Source organism: Malus domestica, chromosome 02 (assembly GCF_042453785.1).
Source record: "Malus domestica chromosome 02, GDT2T_hap1".
Classification (NCBI taxonomy): Eukaryota; Viridiplantae; Streptophyta; class Magnoliopsida; order Rosales; family Rosaceae; genus Malus; species Malus domestica.
In genome coordinates, this window is record NC_091662.1 from 11391237 (window position 1) to 11413235 (window position 21999).

General features: G+C 36.2%; 1 protein-coding gene and 2 long non-coding RNA genes across 16 annotated transcripts; all 3 read left to right on the top strand.

Annotated features, from left to right (window-relative positions):
• Nucleotides 1-117: 117 nt before the first annotated feature.
• Nucleotides 118-6374, top strand: LOC108173644 (serine/threonine-protein phosphatase PP2A catalytic subunit-like). 14 transcript variants are annotated; one of them, XM_070815320.1, is made up of 14 exons: nucleotides 118-379; nucleotides 468-522; nucleotides 817-937; nucleotides 1036-1095; nucleotides 1776-1837; nucleotides 4002-4058; nucleotides 4190-4273; nucleotides 4448-4519; nucleotides 4652-4700; nucleotides 4824-4944; nucleotides 5024-5131; nucleotides 5423-5489; nucleotides 5719-5828; nucleotides 6332-6374. In XM_070815320.1, exons 2-10 carry the CDS (start codon nucleotides 490-492, stop codon nucleotides 4892-4894), a joined length of 609 nt encoding a protein of 202 aa, XP_070671421.1. In that variant the 5' UTR covers nucleotides 118-379; nucleotides 468-489; the 3' UTR covers nucleotides 4895-4944; nucleotides 5024-5131; nucleotides 5423-5489; nucleotides 5719-5828; nucleotides 6332-6374. The 14 variants fall into 14 exon arrangements, with proteins under 14 accessions (XP_070671421.1, XP_070671445.1, XP_070671444.1 ...); XM_070815316.1 differs by having other exon boundaries at nucleotides 130-387; nucleotides 5699-5844; XM_070815304.1 differs by having other exon boundaries at nucleotides 130-387; nucleotides 5699-5828.
• Nucleotides 6375-7116: 742 nt separating this feature from the next.
• LOC139192726 (uncharacterized) lies at nucleotides 7117-16307 on the top strand. The gene is made up of 7 exons (XR_011577081.1): nucleotides 7117-7393; nucleotides 7477-7810; nucleotides 8509-8567; nucleotides 9508-14076; nucleotides 14160-14493; nucleotides 15192-15250; nucleotides 16191-16307. It is a non-coding gene; the product is annotated as an uncharacterized lncRNA (long non-coding RNA).
• Nucleotides 16308-16483: 176 nt separating this feature from the next.
• Nucleotides 16484-18330, top strand: LOC139192727 (uncharacterized). The gene is made up of 2 exons (XR_011577083.1): nucleotides 16484-17581; nucleotides 18023-18330. It is a non-coding gene; the product is annotated as an uncharacterized lncRNA (long non-coding RNA).
• Nucleotides 18331-21999: the final 3669 nt, after the last annotated feature.

Sequence of the window (21999 nt, forward strand, 5' to 3'; positions counted from 1 at the left end):
AAGAAGGCTTTTCAATTGCACTGTACCAATGAACAGTGTTTTGAACCACATTTCGGTTTATTTACAAGATTGCCATCGCCCCTTCACTGCTGTTCAGATTGAAATTTCTATTTATTTACGAAATTGCCACCGCACTGTGTGCAATACTTTTCCGTCTGTTCCATCCTCTCTTTCATACCCTCTTTCTCTCCCGACTCTCTCTGTAAACATCCATCAAATCCCCCCATCCCTCCCTTTTCTCACTTTGTAACTTCCCTCAGATCCCTCACCGATTCTCTCTCTCGCCATTCTCAGTCTCGCCAGCCGCGAACTCCTTGACGGCTCGCCATTCTCACTCTGTATGTTCGGCTGAGAGAACTCATTCAACCGCAGAAACGAGGTGTGAAGGTGCGGACTTTACCAATTCTGCGCTTTCTTTTCCAATTAATATCTGAAAATTTACAATTTTAAAATTTTTGTTTTATCAGAAACGATCGGAGGAAGTGGGAAATGGCGAGTGCAGTGGACCCAATTTCATGGCAGGTTGGTTTAAAGCAGTTCCAAAATTTGCGATCGTTTTAGATATTTTTAGGTTTTTCTGATTTTTGAAAAAACCATGGTTAAGAGTAAATTCATTATAATTTAATTTTTATTGAATTCAGGTAACCATCTTCAGTTTTTCGGTTTGATTTAAAGGGATTTTTTAGGTAGAAAAGCTAGGGCTTTCCGGTGAGTTCTTCGGGTTGTACATCCGGGTGGCTTTAATTTGTTTAAATTTGGGGCTTTTGTGATTTGGGACTTATAAATGGTTTGAAATTTACGTTTTTCTAATTTCAGTACCCACTCAGAAGTTTGTACTGCCTCATCATTAGAACTGTTTCCTTTTGCTCTTCTTCTCGAAACAAGGTTGCAGATCCACAGGCCATCAAGATATGTCATTTAATTATATATTGTATATGTATGTATTGTATTATGCATGTGTGTGAATGCGTTTTTCTCTGTTAATCTGTATTGGTTTTCTTCTGATTTAGTTAATGGACTTTGTTTTTATTTCAGATAATTTGGTTCATGCTAAAGTTATTGAAAGTACGATGGAACCAGTGATCTTTCAAAAAGGTTGGTTCTTCTATATTTGTATCCCTTTGGTGGTTTTGAATGGACTTCCTGTATTCTTAGTGAAGCTAAATTGAATAGCTGTTTTTCGTATACTGTATTTGCTTTGTTAAATTAGTTCTTTTTTTGTTGAAAAATGTTATTTGGTTTTGCAGATCAAAGTTTTTCAGCAAGAAAATTATCTGTCAAATTAAATTTATTGTTATAATTCTATATGTTCTTGGTTTGCATTTATTTTACTTGATTGTATTAGTGGTTGCTTTTGTTTTCATCCATCTACCAAAACTTTGCCTACACTGTCCATCTCTGTTCTCCGCCGTCCGTGACTGTAAGTCCTTTTTCTTTTTCCAGATTTTTCAATCCTTTTATGTTTCATTTTATGAAATCTTCATGTTTGTGCATATATATATGTGTATATATTGTTAGATATGGGACTGTAAGCAGTAGTGGATTAGTGTCAAATTGCACTTATTTAGTGGTTGGGGTGTAAGTAATGTGCTTATGCGTATGTGTTTGTTAGTTTTAATTAAGTTTTCTGCATTTAAAGAGTGGTTAAAGAAAAGTTGTATGTAATTGATTTTCTGCTATAATGTTTTGAATTCCTTATTTATATAGTTCTACATGTTCTTGGTTTGCATTTATTTTACTTGATTGTATTAGTGGTTGCTTTTGTTTTCACCCAGCTACGAAAACTTTGCCTACACTGTCCTACACTGTCCATCTCTGTTCTCCGCTATCCGTCATTGTAAGTCCTTTTTCCTTTTCGAGAATTTTCAATCCTTTTATGTTTCATTTTCTGAAATCTTCATTTTCAATGCATAAGTAAATCTGGGCTGAAATTCCTCTCTAGGGATTTTCGTTTGTAGTAGGATTGAATCGTTTAAATTCATCTTCATCATTGTATGAGAGTGGCCATTTTTTATGTTGTTGTCATCTTTCTTGATATCCTAATTGATTTGACTGGATTAATATGAACTTAGTAATGCATTCTGGCAGCAGTATGCATGTTAATTCAACCAGAGAGTTAAGGTTCTATCACACAACAGGAAACTGGATTGATACCTACTACCTGGCTATCAGTAAATGCTTAATAACAAATTTAGATAGATTATAAAGGTTCATGCATTCACAATCTCATTTTAAACTTGAAGGTAGTTGAGCTGAATATACTGAAAGATAGAGATGTGCGCACCGCTTTCATCATTTCAGTTATGAGAAAAATGTTTGAAAATAAAATATATTAATTTTTGGTTCGAATTATTTAATCCACATGAGAGCTATTGCCTTAAGGTCATGAGTTTTTTGTTGTAATTGGCGTTTCTTATGGGTCAACACAACACAAGCTTTACTAGAGCACGAGCTAATACTTTACTAGACTAAAGTAGAATGATTGTGTTTTCCAATTTGTCTGATTGTAATCAATCAATAATTTATTAAGCCAGTAGATTAAAGTAGAATGATTGTGTCTTCCAATTTACTAGAGCACTAGCAAACAATCAACTTTCTGAATCCCAATTTGTTTGCAGCGTGTCAGCAATGAATTAAAACAGTTTATGGTAGATAATCAATTGGAAACAGCTTCAAATGGGAAGTTGGGCTGAATTGGCACTTGATTGGGCTTTAGACTGAGAGAGTAATCTGGTACAATAGAGCCGATACTAACATCTGGTTCTGTCTAGACTCTAAATCACATCTTTGGTTGTCACATTTGAAACTTTGAATTCTTGAGTTTATACAAATTTTAATTCTCATTAGTTAATGCTTAACATTTGGCCTTTTGTTTAGAATAAAATCATTCCAATTTTTTGGTGTGTTTTTAGGGGGGATTTGGGATATGGTTTATGTTTGGCCTATGTGAGTGATCCCTGCTACAGGAATGACCTCTATTAAATTTGATTTTCCTAAGCATTTCTTTTGTTTAATGTCAAAACTATTTATAAATCATATTTATAAGCAAGTGTTTATATTAGGAGGTGGTACGTTGACTAAGCTTTTAAATTAGAAGGTGGAGCTGTCTTTAAGGTTTAATGCAATAGATAAGTGGGTTAGATTTCTTAACTTTTAAATTGAATGTACCACTGATGTGGGTTTTTGACCTTCTATTGGATTTATCACTGGGTTAAAAATTCTAAAGAAATGCATGAACTTGGTGGTTATAATGATGTGTTTTGCTGTTAGGTTTGGGTATTGGCAATGTGGGTCAGATCCCATTTTCTGTGACACTGCAGGTTTCTGCCTTTGGGATTTGTGAAACAGGAAAAACGAATTTTGGGTGTCTGAGTCCAAGGCCATAAAAACCAAATCTTTCAACAAATTTATAGACCTTTGCAGAGTTATGATTAACAGAGATTTCGTGAAGTGCAGTATTTGAGTCTGTTTTTGGCTAAATGTGAACATTGTAATACATTGGTAAGGAGATGCCTTGAATTTTCCCTTATCTGGACAGTACTGAAATCAGTAATGTGAAACCTCCTTAGTTTACGTTCCATTGTTGGAGGAAACTCTATACAACTTTTGATTTGCCAAATAATCTGCATGCTGTGTAGGTGCTTTATAGTGCATGTAATCATATCAATATTTCTTGGGGATGGATGGAGGGTTGTGTGGGTATGCTAGGCTGATAGCATACTTTTTTGCTTCAAAACTGAGTTGCTATGGTGCTTCTTGGATTTCAGAACATTGGCTATGTTCTATGGTACACCAGCCTATACAATGTTATACGGAATAGGACCAAAATATTTGCTTTTTGAAAGCGCTAATGAGCAAGAAAATGGAAATCTGTATTGAAATGGAAGCATGTTCAATTTAATGTTTGTTAAAGGACCTTTTTTTTATTATGGTTTCTTCGGAGTTTATTTTTCATTCAGTGATGTAAATAATTTTCATCTTAATTTGTTTGTTTAATATAGGTAAGGGTGCTCTGCAAGAAGGCCAAGGAAATATTAATGGAAGAAAACAATGTCCAGGTGGGCCTTTTTAGTTGCAAGTTTCTGTTTCATGTCTTTCTTTGTATTGTTTCATACAGGTTTTGGACCTATAAAGATTTGGGCATGTCATGAGGTAAATGAATAACCATTTTGGGTTTTATGTGTTGCAGCCTGTAAAAAGCCATGTAACTATCTGTGGTGATATTCATGGACAATTCCATGATCTGGCGGAGCTTTTCCACATTGGAGGAAAGGTATTGTTCTGATTTGGGCTATTTAATTTATCGTATGTGTTCTTCAAGGTTGTTAATTGGTTGCTACTTATTGGTGATGTTTTCTCTTTCTTATTTTGTAGTTTTCTGGTTTGTTCTGCTGGATGGTTCACTTTCCAAAAATAACATTAATTTCCTGTTGCAATTTTTTTGCAGTGCCCAGAAACAAACTATTTGTTTATGGGAGATTATGTGGACCGTGGCTATTATTCAGTTGAAACAGTGACTGTAAGTATTGAATATTTTTATTTCTACTTCTTATCTTTCAATTAGTTAAGCTATAATTTTAGGGTTCTCCTTCTGGCACTAAGATAAATGTATTTTGGAAACTCTGTGTAATGATTTGGTTTGATTATTTAGGGTTTTGATCAATGGCAAGCCCAAAAGGCCTTACTATCTGCCTCTGGAGGTATGCCAGTTTCTTTTGATTTTCATATTATTCTTTCTTAGACTCTTAGTCTTATCTTTTTGGAACTCCTTTGTCTGATATCTAGATTTGTGCTTCCCCATGGGGTTTCTCTTGGTGTTTTAGCTTTGTTCATTTGTTTCGCTTCAACGGTATACAAAAGCATTATCTTCAAAGCAGAGGGCATCCTTAGTTGAAAAATTAAGTCAGAAGCCTCAGGAAAGAATAAGAACTATGACTGATATAGGTTTGTAGGTCATGAAAGGTTTAGTTTCTTTACCACATATTGTAATAATTCTTCTTGCTCATTTGATTTACTATTGCAGGCTATGAAAAAATACCAGTATGATGATGATCCTGTGCTTGCTACATGTGGTATTTCTATAAATAAGGACTTGACTCAGGTCAAGGGCGGTGTTCTTGAGACTCCGAAGGTAAACTGTCACTTTATCTATGGGCTCTGCGGGGTTTTTTTGGGGGGGATTTGCGACTTGGATATTTCAAATGAGCTCAATGTGGCTCATAGGTTGCATCGAATGCACAAATGAGCTCAATATGGCTCATCGGTTATAGAGAATTAGAATTTGCAACTTGGATATTTCAAATGACTAACAATTTGACTTTTCTTCCCTGTCAATTTTAGTGCTTTTTCTTTTCTTATTACTTTTAGGAGTTCATTTTTGAGATATATTATGACTAACAAACTTGAATTTTTTGCTATTTAGTAGTGAATTTGTAGCACAGTGGAAATATGTGGAATGAGGGCGATGTCTTCTACTTGCTCACCCAAAGGTTCCAATTTTTTGCATTCTTTTGGGTTTTTTTTTTAATTTTATTTATGAAATTTGATGACTAATTTTTAAATAATGAGAAATTAGTTCTTCGATGTGAAATGTTCATTTTTCAGTGTTTCTATTAAAACAATGAAATCTTAATCTTCTATCAAATGGGCTGTAATTTCAAATGTTTTAATGTAAACTGTTCACTGATTATGGTTGTAGTGGGTTGGTCTGAATTGCAGGATTATTAAGGTCTGGAAAAGTTGTAGCCTGAGATGGACCAACTATCAGAGGCCAAACTTGAAGAGAGGTCTTTTATCATAATATGAGGAGAAGATATGTGGATGAAGAGGTGAGTGAGAGAAATGGTGAGGTTTTATTTTCTGATTTGGATTTTGAAATTGAGTAATTTTCTGATTTGTGTCTTTTGAGTAGGTGTGGGATTTAGTTTCATGCCAGGGGTTGTAATGGGTGGATTGGATGTAAAACTTTCTTTTCGAATTTCAATCCCCCTTAAATCTCTTCATTCCAACCAAACATTTGAGGATTTGGTTTTAATTGTTTGTTTGGACTTTTGAGCTTTTGACCAATTATTTGGATGCTAGGAAAATTTACATGCTATTTGGATACTAGGAATATTCATGGAACGCAAACAAGATTGTTTTCATAATTTTTTGAGAAATGTGGAATTTCGTTTCAGATGGTAGTGACTATTTTTCAAAATCCTATAATCTGATCGAAGTTCTGAATTTCTATTAAGATCAATATTAGTTGTTTTTGGTTCAAGAAATTCCAACATTCTTTGTTGGTCCTTGAAATTTTCATTAGCATTGAGTATAGTGGTTGTTGGGGCAGGTGTGCATGGAAGATGAGAAGACGATCTTCATGTCCCTCGAAACTTCGGGAAGCTCGATGATTCGTCTATGTTTCGCAAACAGGTTTGTTCATTTTCTAAATGTTAATATTTAGTGTATTTACACTCAGGTGTTGAGCCATACGTATATAGATGTATGCATGTTATTTGTTTTCCCCATAATTTTCATATAATTTATGAAGAATGTATACGAACGACAACGATTGAGTGGATTATGCAAGTCTCACCATATAAATTGTAAATTCCACATGATTGTTCTCCTTCCCCCTCTCAAAACATAGTTTGGGTGGATTAATTAAGATATGTGTAGTTAATCTTTTTGTTTGTCTACAAGTCCTGGTTTCAAACTTTTGATGCTTGGTGACTAACAATGTAACATATAATTAATGGGGCAGGCAGTGACACATTTGGGCAGGGCTTAGAGAGGCAGACCCCATATGGTGTATGCCTACACCAACATGACCAAGGTGGTTAGCCCTGCCGGCTGGAGCGACGATAACCACCCTGAATGTAACAAGTAAGCAGATTATGTCATTTAAAACATGATTAAGCATTTTCATATAATTAGTTTTGAGAGTTAATAATATAATTTGAAATTGCAGCAATGTGGCCTGTGAAGAGTACAAGCGCATGTGTCACAGCCCGTTCCAAATTATTATATTCGTGGCTGTGAATGGACGAAATTGCCCTTAAGAAATACTAAATTTGTGAAGCTCAGGTTGCTAATTATCTAGGTTCCTAAGTTTGAAAATAAAATGGAATTTAATAAGGATGGAACTTATATTTTTAGGTTAAAATGTTAAAGTTTGGTGTTTGGAGATTGGAATAAGGACCACGTGGGATCCCCACATCCCTCAAAACCCTCCTCATTTCCCGTTCACTGTCTTTCTCTCTCCTCCTTCACGATTTCTCACTCTCTCTGTCTCTCTCCTTCGAACTCACACGGACCACCACCAAAACCACCCTAAATCTATACCAACGTCAAGTTTAAGACCACATTTGGACTCCTGGAACTTCCACGATCACGTAGACACCAATTTCAGGTAAGTTTTACTTCGGAAAACCTAGATTCTAAACTCCCCGTGGAAGAGCACTGTTCATGATCTTCTAAATGACTACGTTTTAGGCTAAAACAAGATCACAGCGAGCTTAGTGAGGTCCCAAGGAAGCTCGGAGTGCTTCGTTGGAAGTTTTTGGACGTAAGAACACGGAGATCGACAAGCTCAAAGTTTGGCCGGAGCTTTCGAGGCGTTTTCCGGCGAATACCCGGCGAGTTAGGAGTCTAGGTAGGTATCAATCTCTTCGTCTCGTCAAGTACTACAACTTTCCTTTTTGTTTCACTCAATTTCGTTGAGTATTGAAGAAGTTATACTCATTTGAAAAATACCCAGTTTCCGGCGACCTCCGAGGATTTCGAGGCAGTTTCCGGCCAAACCACGGCGAACTAGGTGTTTTGCAAGGTACCATTCTCTTTGTCTCTTCAAGGGCTACAACTTTAGTTTTTGAATCACTTGATTTCGTTGAGAAATGACAAAGTTATGGCAATTTGAAAAACTGCCCGGAAAACGGCCGCCGGAAAAACCAGTCCGGCGACCCAAGGAAGAAGAAGGTGCTACAGTAAAAATAAAAAATAAAAATAAAATTATTTTAAAAATATGTCGACGTCCGTGACGTCGAGTAGATCACTGTGGTATATTCATATACCTAAATTGAACACCGTATGAGAAAGTTATTGAAGATTGTTGGTTAGGTGTTCAAATAACGTTTTATAGTTTTCACATTTAGGTGAAAATGTGAATTGATGATCCGACCGTTGGATCATCACCAAACTTTGATACGTTATAATACGTAATATTTGAGGATTATTGGAACTTACGGATTGGGAATCCGAGTTACGGATCTTCCGGAATTGGAATTTTAAGTCCATAATATAAAATGTTAACCGTCACTTAGTTTTGGAAATTGACGGAAATCCAACCGTTGGATGGTAATGAAATTTTAGGATGTTGTCCTAGAGGTATAATGTGGACCTCTGGAAGTTATGGATTTAAAATCTGAGTGGCAGATCTTCCGGATCGAACTACGTAGTGACGTATTTTATATAAGTTAAATATTCTATCGATATGAATTCTGAGGTTGGATTTGATTACTATTCTAGGCGGCGATCGTCGTGACGCCTTGATGTGTGGTGCTAGGGAGTTGTTGGATGAACTCCAGGTGAGTGGGCAGTTTTGTTTTCCGTATATATATATATACTTAACGTTTTCCCAGAAATTGAAAATGCATGAAATTATGTTTAAAATGAAATGCATATGAGTTATGTGGAAAAACGGGAAGTGAAATACCATGCATAGAATTGATATGAAAAGTATATAGAAATGTGAGTTGAAATGCCATGCATGAATTAATATATGATGCATATGTATGAATTGGTGCGGTGGACGCACAGGTAAGAATTGATTTATGATGCATATGTATGAAATGGTGCGGTGGACGCACAGATGAGTATTTAATTACTGTTATGATGATGATGATATATATTGAGCTCAAATCCTGCACCATGGTTTAGTGCTTATAGTATTCACCGCATCGCACGCTCGCCTTGGATCCAAGTAGATGCTAGTCGTACAGTCCACGCGGAGTGGGTACGACAGACCAGTCGCGAGAGTGTTAGTGAGATTCCGACTGGTGGGTGACCTTAGATTATGTGCACAGATGATTTATGAGAAGCACTAGAGCGTAACTTGTGTGCAGAAGGCCGGACGGGTCACAGAGGTGACTCCGGTAGAGTGATAATGATAGATTTTGAGCTCTAGGTTCAACCGTATAGGGCTATTAGAGGGCCTACGGTTGATTACTTTCTTGCACCTGATATGATTATGTTGATGCATTCATACCTTATTACTGTTGAGATGTTGTGGCATGGCATAATTAATATGAGAAATGTTGAGATGACATGGCATGGCATGATTGATAAAGAGATAATGTTGAGATAGTAAAAATGAAGTTTTGAGAATATATATGTATATTTATATTTTACATTTCTGGGAAAGTATACAGGTTTTACGGAGAGGGGTTACAACGTTTTGAGAAATGTTTGGATTTGGAAAAGAATTGTTTTACTGACCCACTCAATTTTGGTTTTGCGCCCCTCCAGGTTCAGGAATCACAAAGGTGTGGTGACTACGAGGAATTCGACGGTGTTCTGACAGATTGGACAAAATTAGGACTCACCTTCGGGTGTATCAACTTATAAATTGTATCTTAAAGCTTCCGTACTGCGCAAATGGTTACGTCACTCTCACGTGACGGCCAGCATGCCCTCCTTCGGGACGGGGTGTGTCAGTTGGTATCAGAGCATGGTTGCAATCTTGGACATTTTGAGAAGTTCTAGTGAATTCTGTCAGAACTACACCGCCTCGTAGCAAACCACGTAGTTAGAGGAATTTAGTCTCCCTGATTTAGCGGTTTGGGGGAAACTATTATTATGGTGATTCAGTATATTATCAAAATGGACATTTTAAGACGGGTTATGAGTTGAATTTGAATCACCTTATGAAATGATGAACCTGAGGGAGCGGAGTGACGGTTTAACCAATTGGAAAAGATGTTTCAGATTATGCAAGTCAAAGGAAATTTCCTTCTGACAGGTGGGTCGAGACGACTACCTGGTTTTGGGTATGAATTTGCATCCTGGTGGAAACAGGAATGTTAATTGTTGTCACCAGAGGAATCAGCCGATTTAAAATTTTTTTAGGAAAAGTTTATCCCTCCGGCATTTATTGATGGTAGTAAACAAGAGTTTACAAATATGAGATAAGGAAGGTGATGATCGAGGGATATTATAGAAAGTTTTCAGACTTGCCTCGTTCCATCCAGATATTGTTGTTAATTTGGTGGAGGTGTTATGTTGTTTTAAGCTGGGTGGCAAAAAGGGAAGTGGTATTTTGGGTGACCACTATCCATTGTAGTTCTTATCAGGAGTATGCTAGATGTTGTTGAGCCTTGAGGACTCTGAGAACATGAGCAACGAGAATAAAGAAGAATAAGAAAAGAATGGGAATTAAAAGAAGACAATAAAGTTAATGATTCGTCATATCAAGAATATCGAAGGATTCAGAGCTTCGAAAGAAGTGAAGCTAGAGTTAATTCTTCCAGCTGAGGTTTTAATGTCGCTGGTCAGAGTAAAAGTGATGGATATACTGGTAATCCCAGATATTTGAGACAAGGTGTCTCGAGTAAAGGAAATGTACTTTGTGCAGCAGGTACAAAATTAACACTTTGGGAAATGTGAAATTAATGAATGTGTTTATGTGAACAGAAGGGACACAGAGTTGTGAATCGTCCCTAGAATCAGTTGTACTCAATAATTTTCCATGATATCATAGTGTCGATTCAGCAGAGTTATGGACTTAGTAGTTTGGTCGGATTGACCGTGAGTACAGAGAGATTTGATGAGTTATATGTTCAGCTGTACAGACCATGAGAAGTGGATTCGATTGACACATGAGAAATTAGTGAGTTATAGGCTCGGCCGTACCGACCACGCGGAGTGGATCCGGCCGACGTATTATTGAGATAAGAGTTGAATCAACCGTATTGGTCATTCTAGTTGACTTCGGCTGATATATTTCTTATTATGTATGATATTACCTAGAGAGTGGTAAATAAATGTAGTTGAGACGAGTGTATGTATTTTGCATTGAGTGACAAAATAGTAATGTTATATCTTTGTGAGTGGTTGCCTACTTATCGAGACAACGATGATTTATCAGTATTGCGGGCTGCAGACCGTAATATTAATAACTCATTCGTGGATTCGTTAAGCAAGCAAACCGGTAGGTTATTTTATGTTAATGTTGTACTTATTTAGAATGTTCAGTATTAATAAAGTATGTATTGTGTCGGTTAAATTATTTCCATTAGAGTGGTTGGTTATAATTGTGACTAAATGGATTGTTACGGGAAACCAGTCACTTTCCATCGATCTGGATGACCAGAGATTACTTTTGTAAGTATGCAAAGTGAAGTGAGTTCAGCCATTATTTATGCTGTGAAAGCAAAGAGATTGTTTTGAAAGGCTGTCAAAAATACTTAGCTCATGTGGTGCTAAATGATGTTGTTTGGAGTAGTGTGAATAATGTCGAAAGAGTTAGACTTTTCTTGATGTCTTCTCTGAAAGTATACCTGGATTGTCTTCAGGCAGAGATATGAGGTTCATTATTGATTTGTTGCCAGGTATAAATTTATGTTAAAGATTGGTTCATGATGAGTTAAGGGAATTGGAAATTCAGTTGAGAGAATTGGTTGATAAAAGTTTTATTCAACCTAGTACAACACTTTTGAGGAGCCCCAGTTTGTTGGTGAGGAAGAAAATGGATCTTGAGACTGTTCATTGATTATAGACAATGGAGTCGGGTAACGATTGAGAACCGTTATCCATGGTGATGTACTGATGTTTATTTAACCAGCTCAGAAGTAATTGCGAAGATTCAAAGATTGAATTGAGGTCTGGTTATTACCAATTAAAGATTATGAGCGACGTTGTTCTTAAGATTGTTTTATGAACTATGGTGATGCTATATGGATACTCATGCTGTTTTATGAGTTATTGGATGAAGTATTCCAATAATGCCTTGATAAATTGATATCATTTCCATTGAAGATATTCTGGCATATTCTGAGCCAGAGCAGAGTATGTAAACGTATTAAGTCAATGAAGCAAAGATTGAGAGAACGTTAGTTGTATGCTAAGTTTAGCAAAAGCTAAAGTTAAATGGATCAAGTGGCATTCTAAAATTTGTTATGTCTACTTAAGGTATTCAAGTGAATCCTTAAAGGATAGCAGAAATTGAGAATTTGGAACAACCACGAGTCGTAATTGAGATTTGGAATTTCTTAGCTTACCAGGCTATTTTGGATGGTTGTGAAAGAATTTTTAGTCATTGCTTTGTCATTAACGAGACTGATGAGAAAAGAGGTTGTGTATGAGTGGGAAGGAATTGTAAGCAAAGGATTCAACAACTGAAGTATTTCCTCACTCATGCACGTATTTTGGTATTCCCAGAGAATAATGGTAATCATAAATTTTTAGTGATGTTTCTTGAATGGTATTGGATGCATGTTGATGCAAATGTTAGGGTGATTGCATACGTTTCACGATAAATGGAACCTCATGAGATGAATTACCCTACTAGTGATTTGGAAGTCACGATTACCATCCTTGCTGTGAAGTTATGGAGACATTATATTTTAGTGGGAATGCAAGATTTTACAAATCAAAAGAGTCTTCAATATCCATTACTTGGAAGGATTTTGATATGAGGCAGCGAAAGTGAATTGTATTGCTTAATGAACATGATTGTACGATCAGGGTGATCGTAAAGTTTGTTCTAGCTGAAGCACTTGATAAGAAGACTGCAGTAAGAATTAATATCTGGTACGCTTGCCAAGATTATCTTCTTGTGGATTGGAAATCAACTAAAGTAAAGTTAAGAATGAAAGATCGAGAAGAAGTTATACTTGCTAAGTTTCAAGTTAGGCCTTTTGGTAAGGTCGTACTCGAGACTCAAATGGTATGTGGATACAAGAAAACAAAAAGTATGTGCCTAATGCTGAGGATTTGAAGCAAGCAAATATTGGACGAAGTTCACTGTTCAACTTCTGCAATATTCCGAAAGTAATAAGGTTTATCATACCATTCGACATTTTTATTGGTCAGCAGATTGAGGCAGAAAGAAATAAACCTTTGGATTGAGACAGCTATTTTCTGTTTCGAAACGGAAATGGAAAGAGAATTGGATTACGGAACTGCTAAGTTTCTTAAGTATGTTGGTTGCGCAGTTTCCGAAGTGAAGCCATAAGGTTCATGAAGTGTGTCATGTGTGTGTTTTGTTGACTTGTGAATGGAATATTTCTGGGTAGAGAAAGATTCGATCGAGAAAGAGTTTTAGTAGACCCTGAGACTATGGATGAGTCTCCTCAAAGTATTCAGGTGATTAAGTTAACCTAAAAGTAACCAGGAATGACAAAAGACATCAACAGATGGATATGCCACTAATCGAGTATATAAGGCAAATGGTTTTATATTTTAGAAGTGTTCACCTTAGAAAAGTAGAATTTGGATTGGAAAAAGAAGGTCCTGAGAGTTAAGATAGAGTAAATGGTAAAAGTTTTGTGAAGGAATCATTCAGTGGAAGAAAATTACGTGGGAGAAAAAGAATCGGATGAAAGAAACTTACCGAGGTTGGTATAAGTGTTGATGAATTGGTTGGTTGCTGGAATTTCGGGGACGAAATTCTATAAGGAGGGAAGATTGTCACAGCCCGTTCCAAATTATTATATTCGTGGCTGTGAATGGACGAAATTGCCCTTAAGAAATACTAAATTTGTGAAGCTCAGGTTGCTAATTATCTAGGTTCCTAAGTTTGAAAATAAAATGGAATTTAATAAGGATGGAACTTAGATTTTTAGGTTAAAATGTTAAAGTTTGGTGTTTGGAGATTGGAATAAGGACCACGTGGGATCCCCACATCCCTCAAAACCCTCCTCATTTCCCGTTCACTGTCTTTCTCTCTCCTCCTTCACGATTTCTCACTCTCTCTGTCTCTCTCCTTCGAACTCACACGGACCACCACCAAAACCACCCTAAATCTATACCAACGTCAAGTTTAAGACCACATTTGGACTCCTGGAACTTCCACGATCACGTAGACACCAATTTCAGGTAAGTTTTACTTCGGAAAACCTAGATTCTAAACTCCCCGTGGAAGAGCACTGTTCATGATCTTCTAAATGACTACGTTTTAGGCTAAAACAAGATCACAGCGAGCTTAGTGAGGTCCCAAGGAAGCTCGGAGTGCTTCGTTGGAAGTTTTTGGACGTAAGAACACGGAGATCGACAAGCTCAAAGTTTGGCCGGAGCTTTCGAGGCGTTTTCCGGCGAATACCCGGCGAGTTAGGAGTCTAGGTAGGTATCAATCTCTTCGTCTCGTCAAGTACTACAACTTTCCTTTTTGTTTCACTCAATTTCGTTGAGTATTGAAGAAGTTATACTCATTTGAAAAATACCCAGTTTCCGGCGACCTCCGAGGATTTCGAGGCAGTTTCCGGCCAAACCACGGCGAACTAGGTGTTTTGCAAGGTACCATTCTCTTTGTCTCTTCAAGGGCTACAACTTTAGTTTTTGAATCACTTGATTTCGTTGAGAAATGACAAAGTTATGGCAATTTGAAAAACTGCCCGGAAAACGGCCGCCGGAAAAACCAGTCCGGCGACCCAAGGAAGAAGAAGGTGCTACAGTAAAAATAAAAAATAAAAATAAAATTATTTTAAAAATATATCGACGTCCGTGACGTCGAGTAGATCACTGTGGTATATTCATATACCTAAATTGAACACCGTATGAGAAAGTTATTGAAGATTGTTGGTTAGGTGTTCAAATAACGTTTTATAGTTTTCACATTTAGGTGAAAATGTGAATTGATGATCCGACCGTTGGATCATCACCAAACTTTGATACGTTATAATACGTAATATTTGAGGATTATTGGAACTTACGGATTGGGAATCCGAGTTACGGATCTTCCGGAATTGGAATTTTAAGTCCATAATATAAAATGTTAACCGTCACTTAGTTTTGGAAATTGACGGAAATCCAACCGTTGGATGGTAATGAAATTTTAGGATGTTGTCCTAGAGGTATAATGTGGACCTCTGGAAGTTATGGATTTAAAATCTGAGTGGCAGATCTTCCGGATCGAACTACGTAGTGACGTATTTTATATAAGTTAAATATTCTATCGATATGAATTCTGAGGTTGGATTTGATTACTATTCTAGGCGGCGATCGTCGTGACGCCTTGATGTGTGGTGCTAGGGAGTTGTTGGATGAACTCCAGGTGAGTGGGCAGTTTTGTTTTCCGTATATATATATATACTTAACGTTTTCCCAGAAATTGAAAATGCATGAAATTATGTTTAAAATGAAATGCATATGAGTTATGTGGAAAAACGGGAAGTGAAATACCATGCATAGAATTGATATGAAAAGTATATAGAAATGTGAGTTGAAATGCCATGCATGAATTAATATATGATGCATATGTATGAATTGGTGCGGTGGACGCACAGGTAAGAATTGATTTATGATGCATATGTATGAAATGGTGCGGTGGACGCACAGATGAGTATTTAATTACTGTTATGATGATGATGATATATATTGAGCTCAAATCCTGCACCATGGTTTAGTGCTTATAGTATTCACCGCATCGCACGCTCGCCTTGGATCCAAGTAGATGCTAGTCGTACAGTCCACGCGGAGTGGGTACGACAGACCAGTCGCGAGAGTGTTAGTGAGATTCCGACTGGTGGGTGACCTTAGATTATGTGCACAGATGATTTATGAGAAGCACTAGAGCGTAACTTGTGTGCAGAAGGCCGGACGGGTCACAGAGGTGACTCCGGTAGAGTGATAATGATAGATTTTGAGCTCTAGGTTCAACCGTATAGGGCTATTAGAGGGCCTACGGTTGATTACTTTCTTGCACCTGATATGATTATGTTGATGCATTCATACCTTATTACTGTTGAGATGTTGTGGCATGGCATAATTAATATGAGAAATGTTGAGATGACATGGCATGTCATGATTGATAAAGAGATAATGTTGAGATAGTAAAAATGAAGTTTTGAGAATATATATGTATATTTATATTTTACATTTCTGGGAAAGTATACAGGTTTTACGGAGAGGGGTTACAACGTTTTGAGAAATGTTTGGATTTGGAAAAGAATTGTTTTACTGACCCACTCAATTTTGGTTTTGCGCCCCTCCAGGTTCAGGAATCACAAAGGTGTGGTGACTACGAGGAATTCGACGGTGTTCTGACAGATTGGACAAAATTAGGACTCACCTTCGGGTGTATCAACTTATAAATTGTATCTTAAAGCTTCCGTACTGCGCAAATGGTTACGTCACTCTCACGTGACGGCCAACATGCCCTCCTTCGGGACGGGGTGTGTCAGCATGGGTCCAGGTTCAAGAACATATAATGAGAGAAATTTGAGCAAAGAACTGACTAACAAACAAGTCAAGTTTTTCATTAGCCTTGGATATATTCAGGGTATAGTTGCTTCCTCCTCCAAATCCAAAAGTGTAGTTATATATATATATGTTACATATATACACTACTAATTTTGTTAGTACTAGGGAAATAGTTGATTTTTCTACGTGCACATATACATACATACATATATATATATATATATATATATATAGATATGGGTTCGATTAAAAAATTCTGTCGATTGAAAATGATACTTTATGTTATCATTTACTTGGTAGATGTTTCATTTTGAAAATAAAAGATAGACTATACTTGGAACAAAATTCTTGAGACTGTTGAGGTGCCTTTGGATGCCAACTTGGTTCTTAGAGACTGTTTTGCATTGCTTCTTTCCTTACCACGTTATATGATATGGACATAATTTCTTATTTATCGTTTTGAAGTTTTTCTGGACCCTTGACTTTTTAACGTGCAAGTCATCAAGAGAAAATCAAGAATGTAAGCCATAATTACTGTAAAAAATTCCCCCCTCTATCTAACTCTAACTCTCCCCCCCCTCCTGCAGTTTTGATATGCTTATAACTGAGTAAAATTAGTTAAATTCACCCCTTCATTATTGTAGCTTCAAGTAGTTTGAGCTGTTGCTATTCCAGAAAGGCTGCTGCAAATCTTCCTATTTATGTGCCTGTTGGCATTACCGCCTCAGTATGTTGGTTTATTAAACTTGGTCAAGCAGGCCTTTTGTCTTAATTGGGATTTAGTTTGGTACTGTCATACTAATTTCCATTGTTTATAATAGTTAAAAAACCAAAAGTGCTTTCTTTTGATTATTTTCTAATATGTTTTAGCCAGTTGACAATCCTAAAAGATTTACTTAGGCACGCATCAAATTGTGTATTATTATACATGTACCTAAGATATAATGCTAGGTATATTATTATAGTTGTCTCATATTATATAAAAAAAAATTAAAGTACTCTCTTTCTCTGCATGAAAACTATATATTTCATCATGCATTTTTTAGTTAAGCTACTATGTTTTTGTAATTGTTTTGACAGAGGAGGAGGAACTGAGGCTAAAGTACCTCCAATTTGTTCAAGAGGACGCTCATGCCGCAGTTTGCTTCACAAACTTTTACTGTTAGCTTCTATACAGTATGTTGTATGTTTCGGGATATCTTTACATCTTAATTTCTACTCTCAGGTTTTTGAAAGTTTGTAATTTTACTTGCTATTGCTACTTGATTATAAAAATGTAAAACAAAATCTGTACGTGATTTATAAATTTGTATTTGATTTTAGATGTTTTTCCAGTGTAAGGCATATGTTGCACATGCATGTAAATGGTACAAATTGTTTTGGTTTTGGACAATAAGCTTTTGAGTTTTACAACCCTTGCAATGGGATTGTGACTCCAACAAATTTAGTGTTGGGGGATAAAGTTTGGTTCTTAATACATAATATAACAAAGGCCTAGAAACCTTCAAGGAATATGCAAATGTTTTTTGCGCATCTTGGCCTGCAGTTTGTGTGAAGGGGCATTAGTGTGTTATCTGCATTGGTGCATTTGAGGGTGTGATTCTGTTTTTTACCTCCTTTTTAGGTTTGAACATCTGTGCTTGACAACTTAGCTGCTCAAACAAGAACAGAACACTTTTGCAGTTTTTGGTAAGTGCTAAAATAGGTGCCTAGCCTGTAGGACATATTTTGCCGTCTTAATTGCAGGGGCAAAATATGTGTGAATTGCATGTTGCTTCTGTTTCTTCTGTTTCATATGGAAACAGGGCTTCTGCATATTATTGGCTTTGAACATTTGTGCTTGGAAAATTAGCTACTTGAACAAGTACTGAACACTTTCTATATTTTTTATTAGTTGCTGAAGCAAAATATGTGTGAACTTCATGTTGCTTTTGTTTCTTATGGAAACAGAACTTTTTTGGCAACGATGTCTTTGTGATCAAGAATGTTCAGTTTCTTCCTACTAATTGTGCAATGTCTTTACATGTTAGCTCAATTGAATGTATATAAAAGCCAAGCTGCTTATTTTATTGACCTCATTTACTCATGTGTCTCTCTGTTCATTCATGATTGTGTTGAATTTATTCAGGTTAAATGTGTCTTAGTCATGCACTTACGCTTGAAACAGTGGTTCCCGCTGCAACGCGTGGGCTTATTTTCTAGTTCTATCTAAATTTGTCTTTACAAATCAAGTGAAAATTACCAAGCATTCGAATATGATATATGTGCATGATAAACATGGGCGTACGTGCATAGAGATTAAGGTGGCCCTAGGATCATCTGGAATCTGGAAAATATACATGTAAAAGTCTTTTAAGGACCTTCCGAATGTTTGGTACGGAGGTCTTTGTGCCTACCAAATGTTTAACGTAATGTCTGCTAGGCATATCTTAACAGGTTGCGTCTACAACAGTTTGGACCCAATTTTACACTATCGGTTTGTGCGATCAAGGCCGTTGATGAACATAACTCTCAAACGTTGGACGACAGAATGGTTAAGATAATTATTATTGAAGGATATCTTGTGACTTTAATCATGATATTATCTTTTAATGGTGAAATATCTTGATATTTTCTTGTACAAGATGAGATGCGAATTATATCTCCAACTTGAAAGCGAGCAGTACAGTTCAATTTAATTTGGGATTCAGACGTGCGGAGGATTAGAGCATCAGAGTATTTTATCAAGAGTCCTAATACGTTACTGCAGTGTTGGCAAATGGATATAGATTGGCATAGATATTAGTGCAAGATGAGGATGCCAGATTGGAGTAATCAAAATAAGGTGATGTGATGGTAACAGGATGGTTTTGCAGATAATGCAATACTATCAACCATGATATTTTGTTTTTTTATGCATGCATGGTAGACCCGGCAGTTTCTAACACGACACGAAAATAACGGGTTTCGGGTCAACACGATAACTTATCGGGTCATTATCGGGTGATCCGTTAAGAACTCGTTAATAACGGGTTCTTAACGGGTATACATGCGGGTAACACGTGGGTATCCCGTTAAGAAAAATTTTATTTTGATAATTTTAAAGTTTAATTACTAAAAGATTTATTATAAAATACAATAGCCATATTAATATATACAATATATTCAATATTAAATATATAGTTTTGTATTATTATTCTATATAAGTTTAAAAAAAAAAAGTTTTAGTTATTATTTATTTTTATTATGAGAGTTCCTTATTATCATTATTAGGATAAATTTTATTTAACATGTTGTTGTCCAAAAAAACTAATATAATATTTAGATAAGCAAAAACTAAGAAGACATACATACAAATGTGAAAGAATATATAAACACTCGTGATTCATCATTATTCCTCCACGAGTAGATAATGGTTAATCATTTAGATTTTTAAAATCCTCCAAACCTTCATGAATAATGTTTTTTATTTGAGGGAAAAATTAATAAAATTAATAATAATTATTGTAGAAGTGTAAAAAATGTAAAAAAAATTATACAATCACTCATAGTGACAAACTTTACAACTTTCATGAAGGGGTCAGCTTCGAAATCCAACACTATAATTCATAAACCTTAAATTTATATTTAACTGTCGATTGTCATTTACGCTTTATTCTTCTTATTGAATTTCATTTTTAAAATTTTCTTTTTTGAAAACATGATCATCTGGCAAATGTAAGAAGATGAACGGTTCAGATCTTTGATATCACGTTTCAATATTTACGATTAACTGAAATATGAGTCAATGTCATATAGTTTATAGAAACTTTATAAACATCAAGCAATATTTTCACTAACCGTAAAACTCTGAATATAATATCAACGATCCAAACTGTTCATCTTCCTGCATCCTCTAATAGATCAAGTTTTCAAAAAAGAAAATCTGAAAAAATAAAATTTGATGAGAACAATGAAGAGTAAATTTAAACAACAATCAACGGTTAAATTTTGATCTATGATTTATATGATTATAGTGACGAATTTCGAAGCTAAGCTCTTCATGAAAGTTGTAAAGCTTGTCATTACGAATGTTTATATATTTTTTCTATATTTTTTTTACACTTCTACATTAATTAAAAAACTATTAAAGACTTTGGGTAAGTGAAAATATACGTAAAAGAAAAATGTGTTTTTATGTTTTGGATGTGACAATATGGTATGTATATACTTATTTAGTATTATGTTTTTCATTTGATTATTTATTGGTTTAAAATATAGTTTCCTTAACGGATAACGGGTCGGGTCATATTACCTGTTAATATTATCGGGTCGATTTCGGGTCGGGTCCCGTTTATTTTAACGGGTGTTATACGACACAACCCATTAAGATATCAGGTATGACATGAAAACGACACGAACATGGAAAACACAACATGAATACCAGGTCTAATGCATGGGATGTAAGGATAATGAAAATAATGGTCTTGGATAATGATGACAAGTCTAGCTAGGCTAGGCTATGATGATAAGAAGACTTTTATTTTGATAGGCTTTTATGAGGTTTCGAAAATCACGAACATCTATCTGAAAGATATGCCTTGGTCTCTGACTCTGATTAATTTCGGTTCCGAGAAATTGAGTTGCAGTTGGACTACAAAATTATTTAGACGTGCCAAGCGAGTACATCAACCCTATAAATACAGACGCAGTGGCAACGGGAAAAGCCCTCCAATTCAACACACAAACTGCTATGCGCAAATCCTTGCTCTACACGAAACCTCTCAACAACCTTGAGATTTTTATTTTCTTTTTCCGCCAACGCATCTTCAGTTTGGATAAACAGCACTGTGAAGGCAACCGGCAAACATCTTCAGTTTGGATAAACAGCACTGTTGCAGTAGAATCAGCCGACCGTGAAGCACCTTAAATTTGGATAAACAGCACTGCGACAGAACTGACTGGTTATCTATCCAAGTCTCGATCGAGAAAGATTTTCGAATCCTTATTGGCAGAGGTCATCTCATTAGCTTTCTCGGCGAAGTAAGGTGTTACAAGTTACCACATTCAACACATTGAAAACCGAATTTGATATTGAACTTCGCATAACTAGCAGCCTTGTCTTCAAGCTCTAGAACCCAAAGGCCGAGAGTGTTCCTTCCTCAGTTGCAATCGCAAGATCGAGAAGTCAGCAGTGCACCCAATGCAACATCAACATATTTTACTCATCGGCCAAGCTCGGCCGACGAGTTGGCACGCCCCGCATCAACCGAAGGACGTAGTTAACTCACTAGTTACTTGGCCAGCGCACCACATAGGCTTGGTAGTTTTTCAGGTCAACAACAACATTAGACAAACTCTCTCAATATCACACATCAAATTGCTTGACATATGTCGATATTTGTTGACATGTGAGCAACATGGTTTGGCTGATGAAAACAAGCACACTAAGTGTTTGACAGCATGCCCAACACCACATCAACATTCATTTTACTCCCCAGCCTCACTCGGCAGATGAGTTGGCACGTCCTGCATTCAACCGAAAGACGTAGTTAGCTCATTAGTTACTAGGTCTACATGCCACGTAGGCTAGGTAGTTTTTAGGATCAACAACCCTCAAATCTACAAAGAGAGGGATTTAAA

Bases quoted from the DNA above. Each gene is read 5' to 3' on its own strand.
- LOC108173644 (XM_070815320.1), top strand. From the start codon at position 490: ATGGCGAGTGCAGTGGACCCAATTTCATGGCAG. The intron at 1,096-1,775 runs GTTGGTTCTTCT...GTTTTCACCCAG, and splicing joins ACCAGTGATCTTTCAAAAAG to CTACGAAAACTTTGCCTACA. The intron at 4,701-4,823 runs GTATGCCAGTTT...TTGGTGTTTTAG, and splicing joins CTTACTATCTGCCTCTGGAG to CTTTGTTCATTTGTTTCGCT.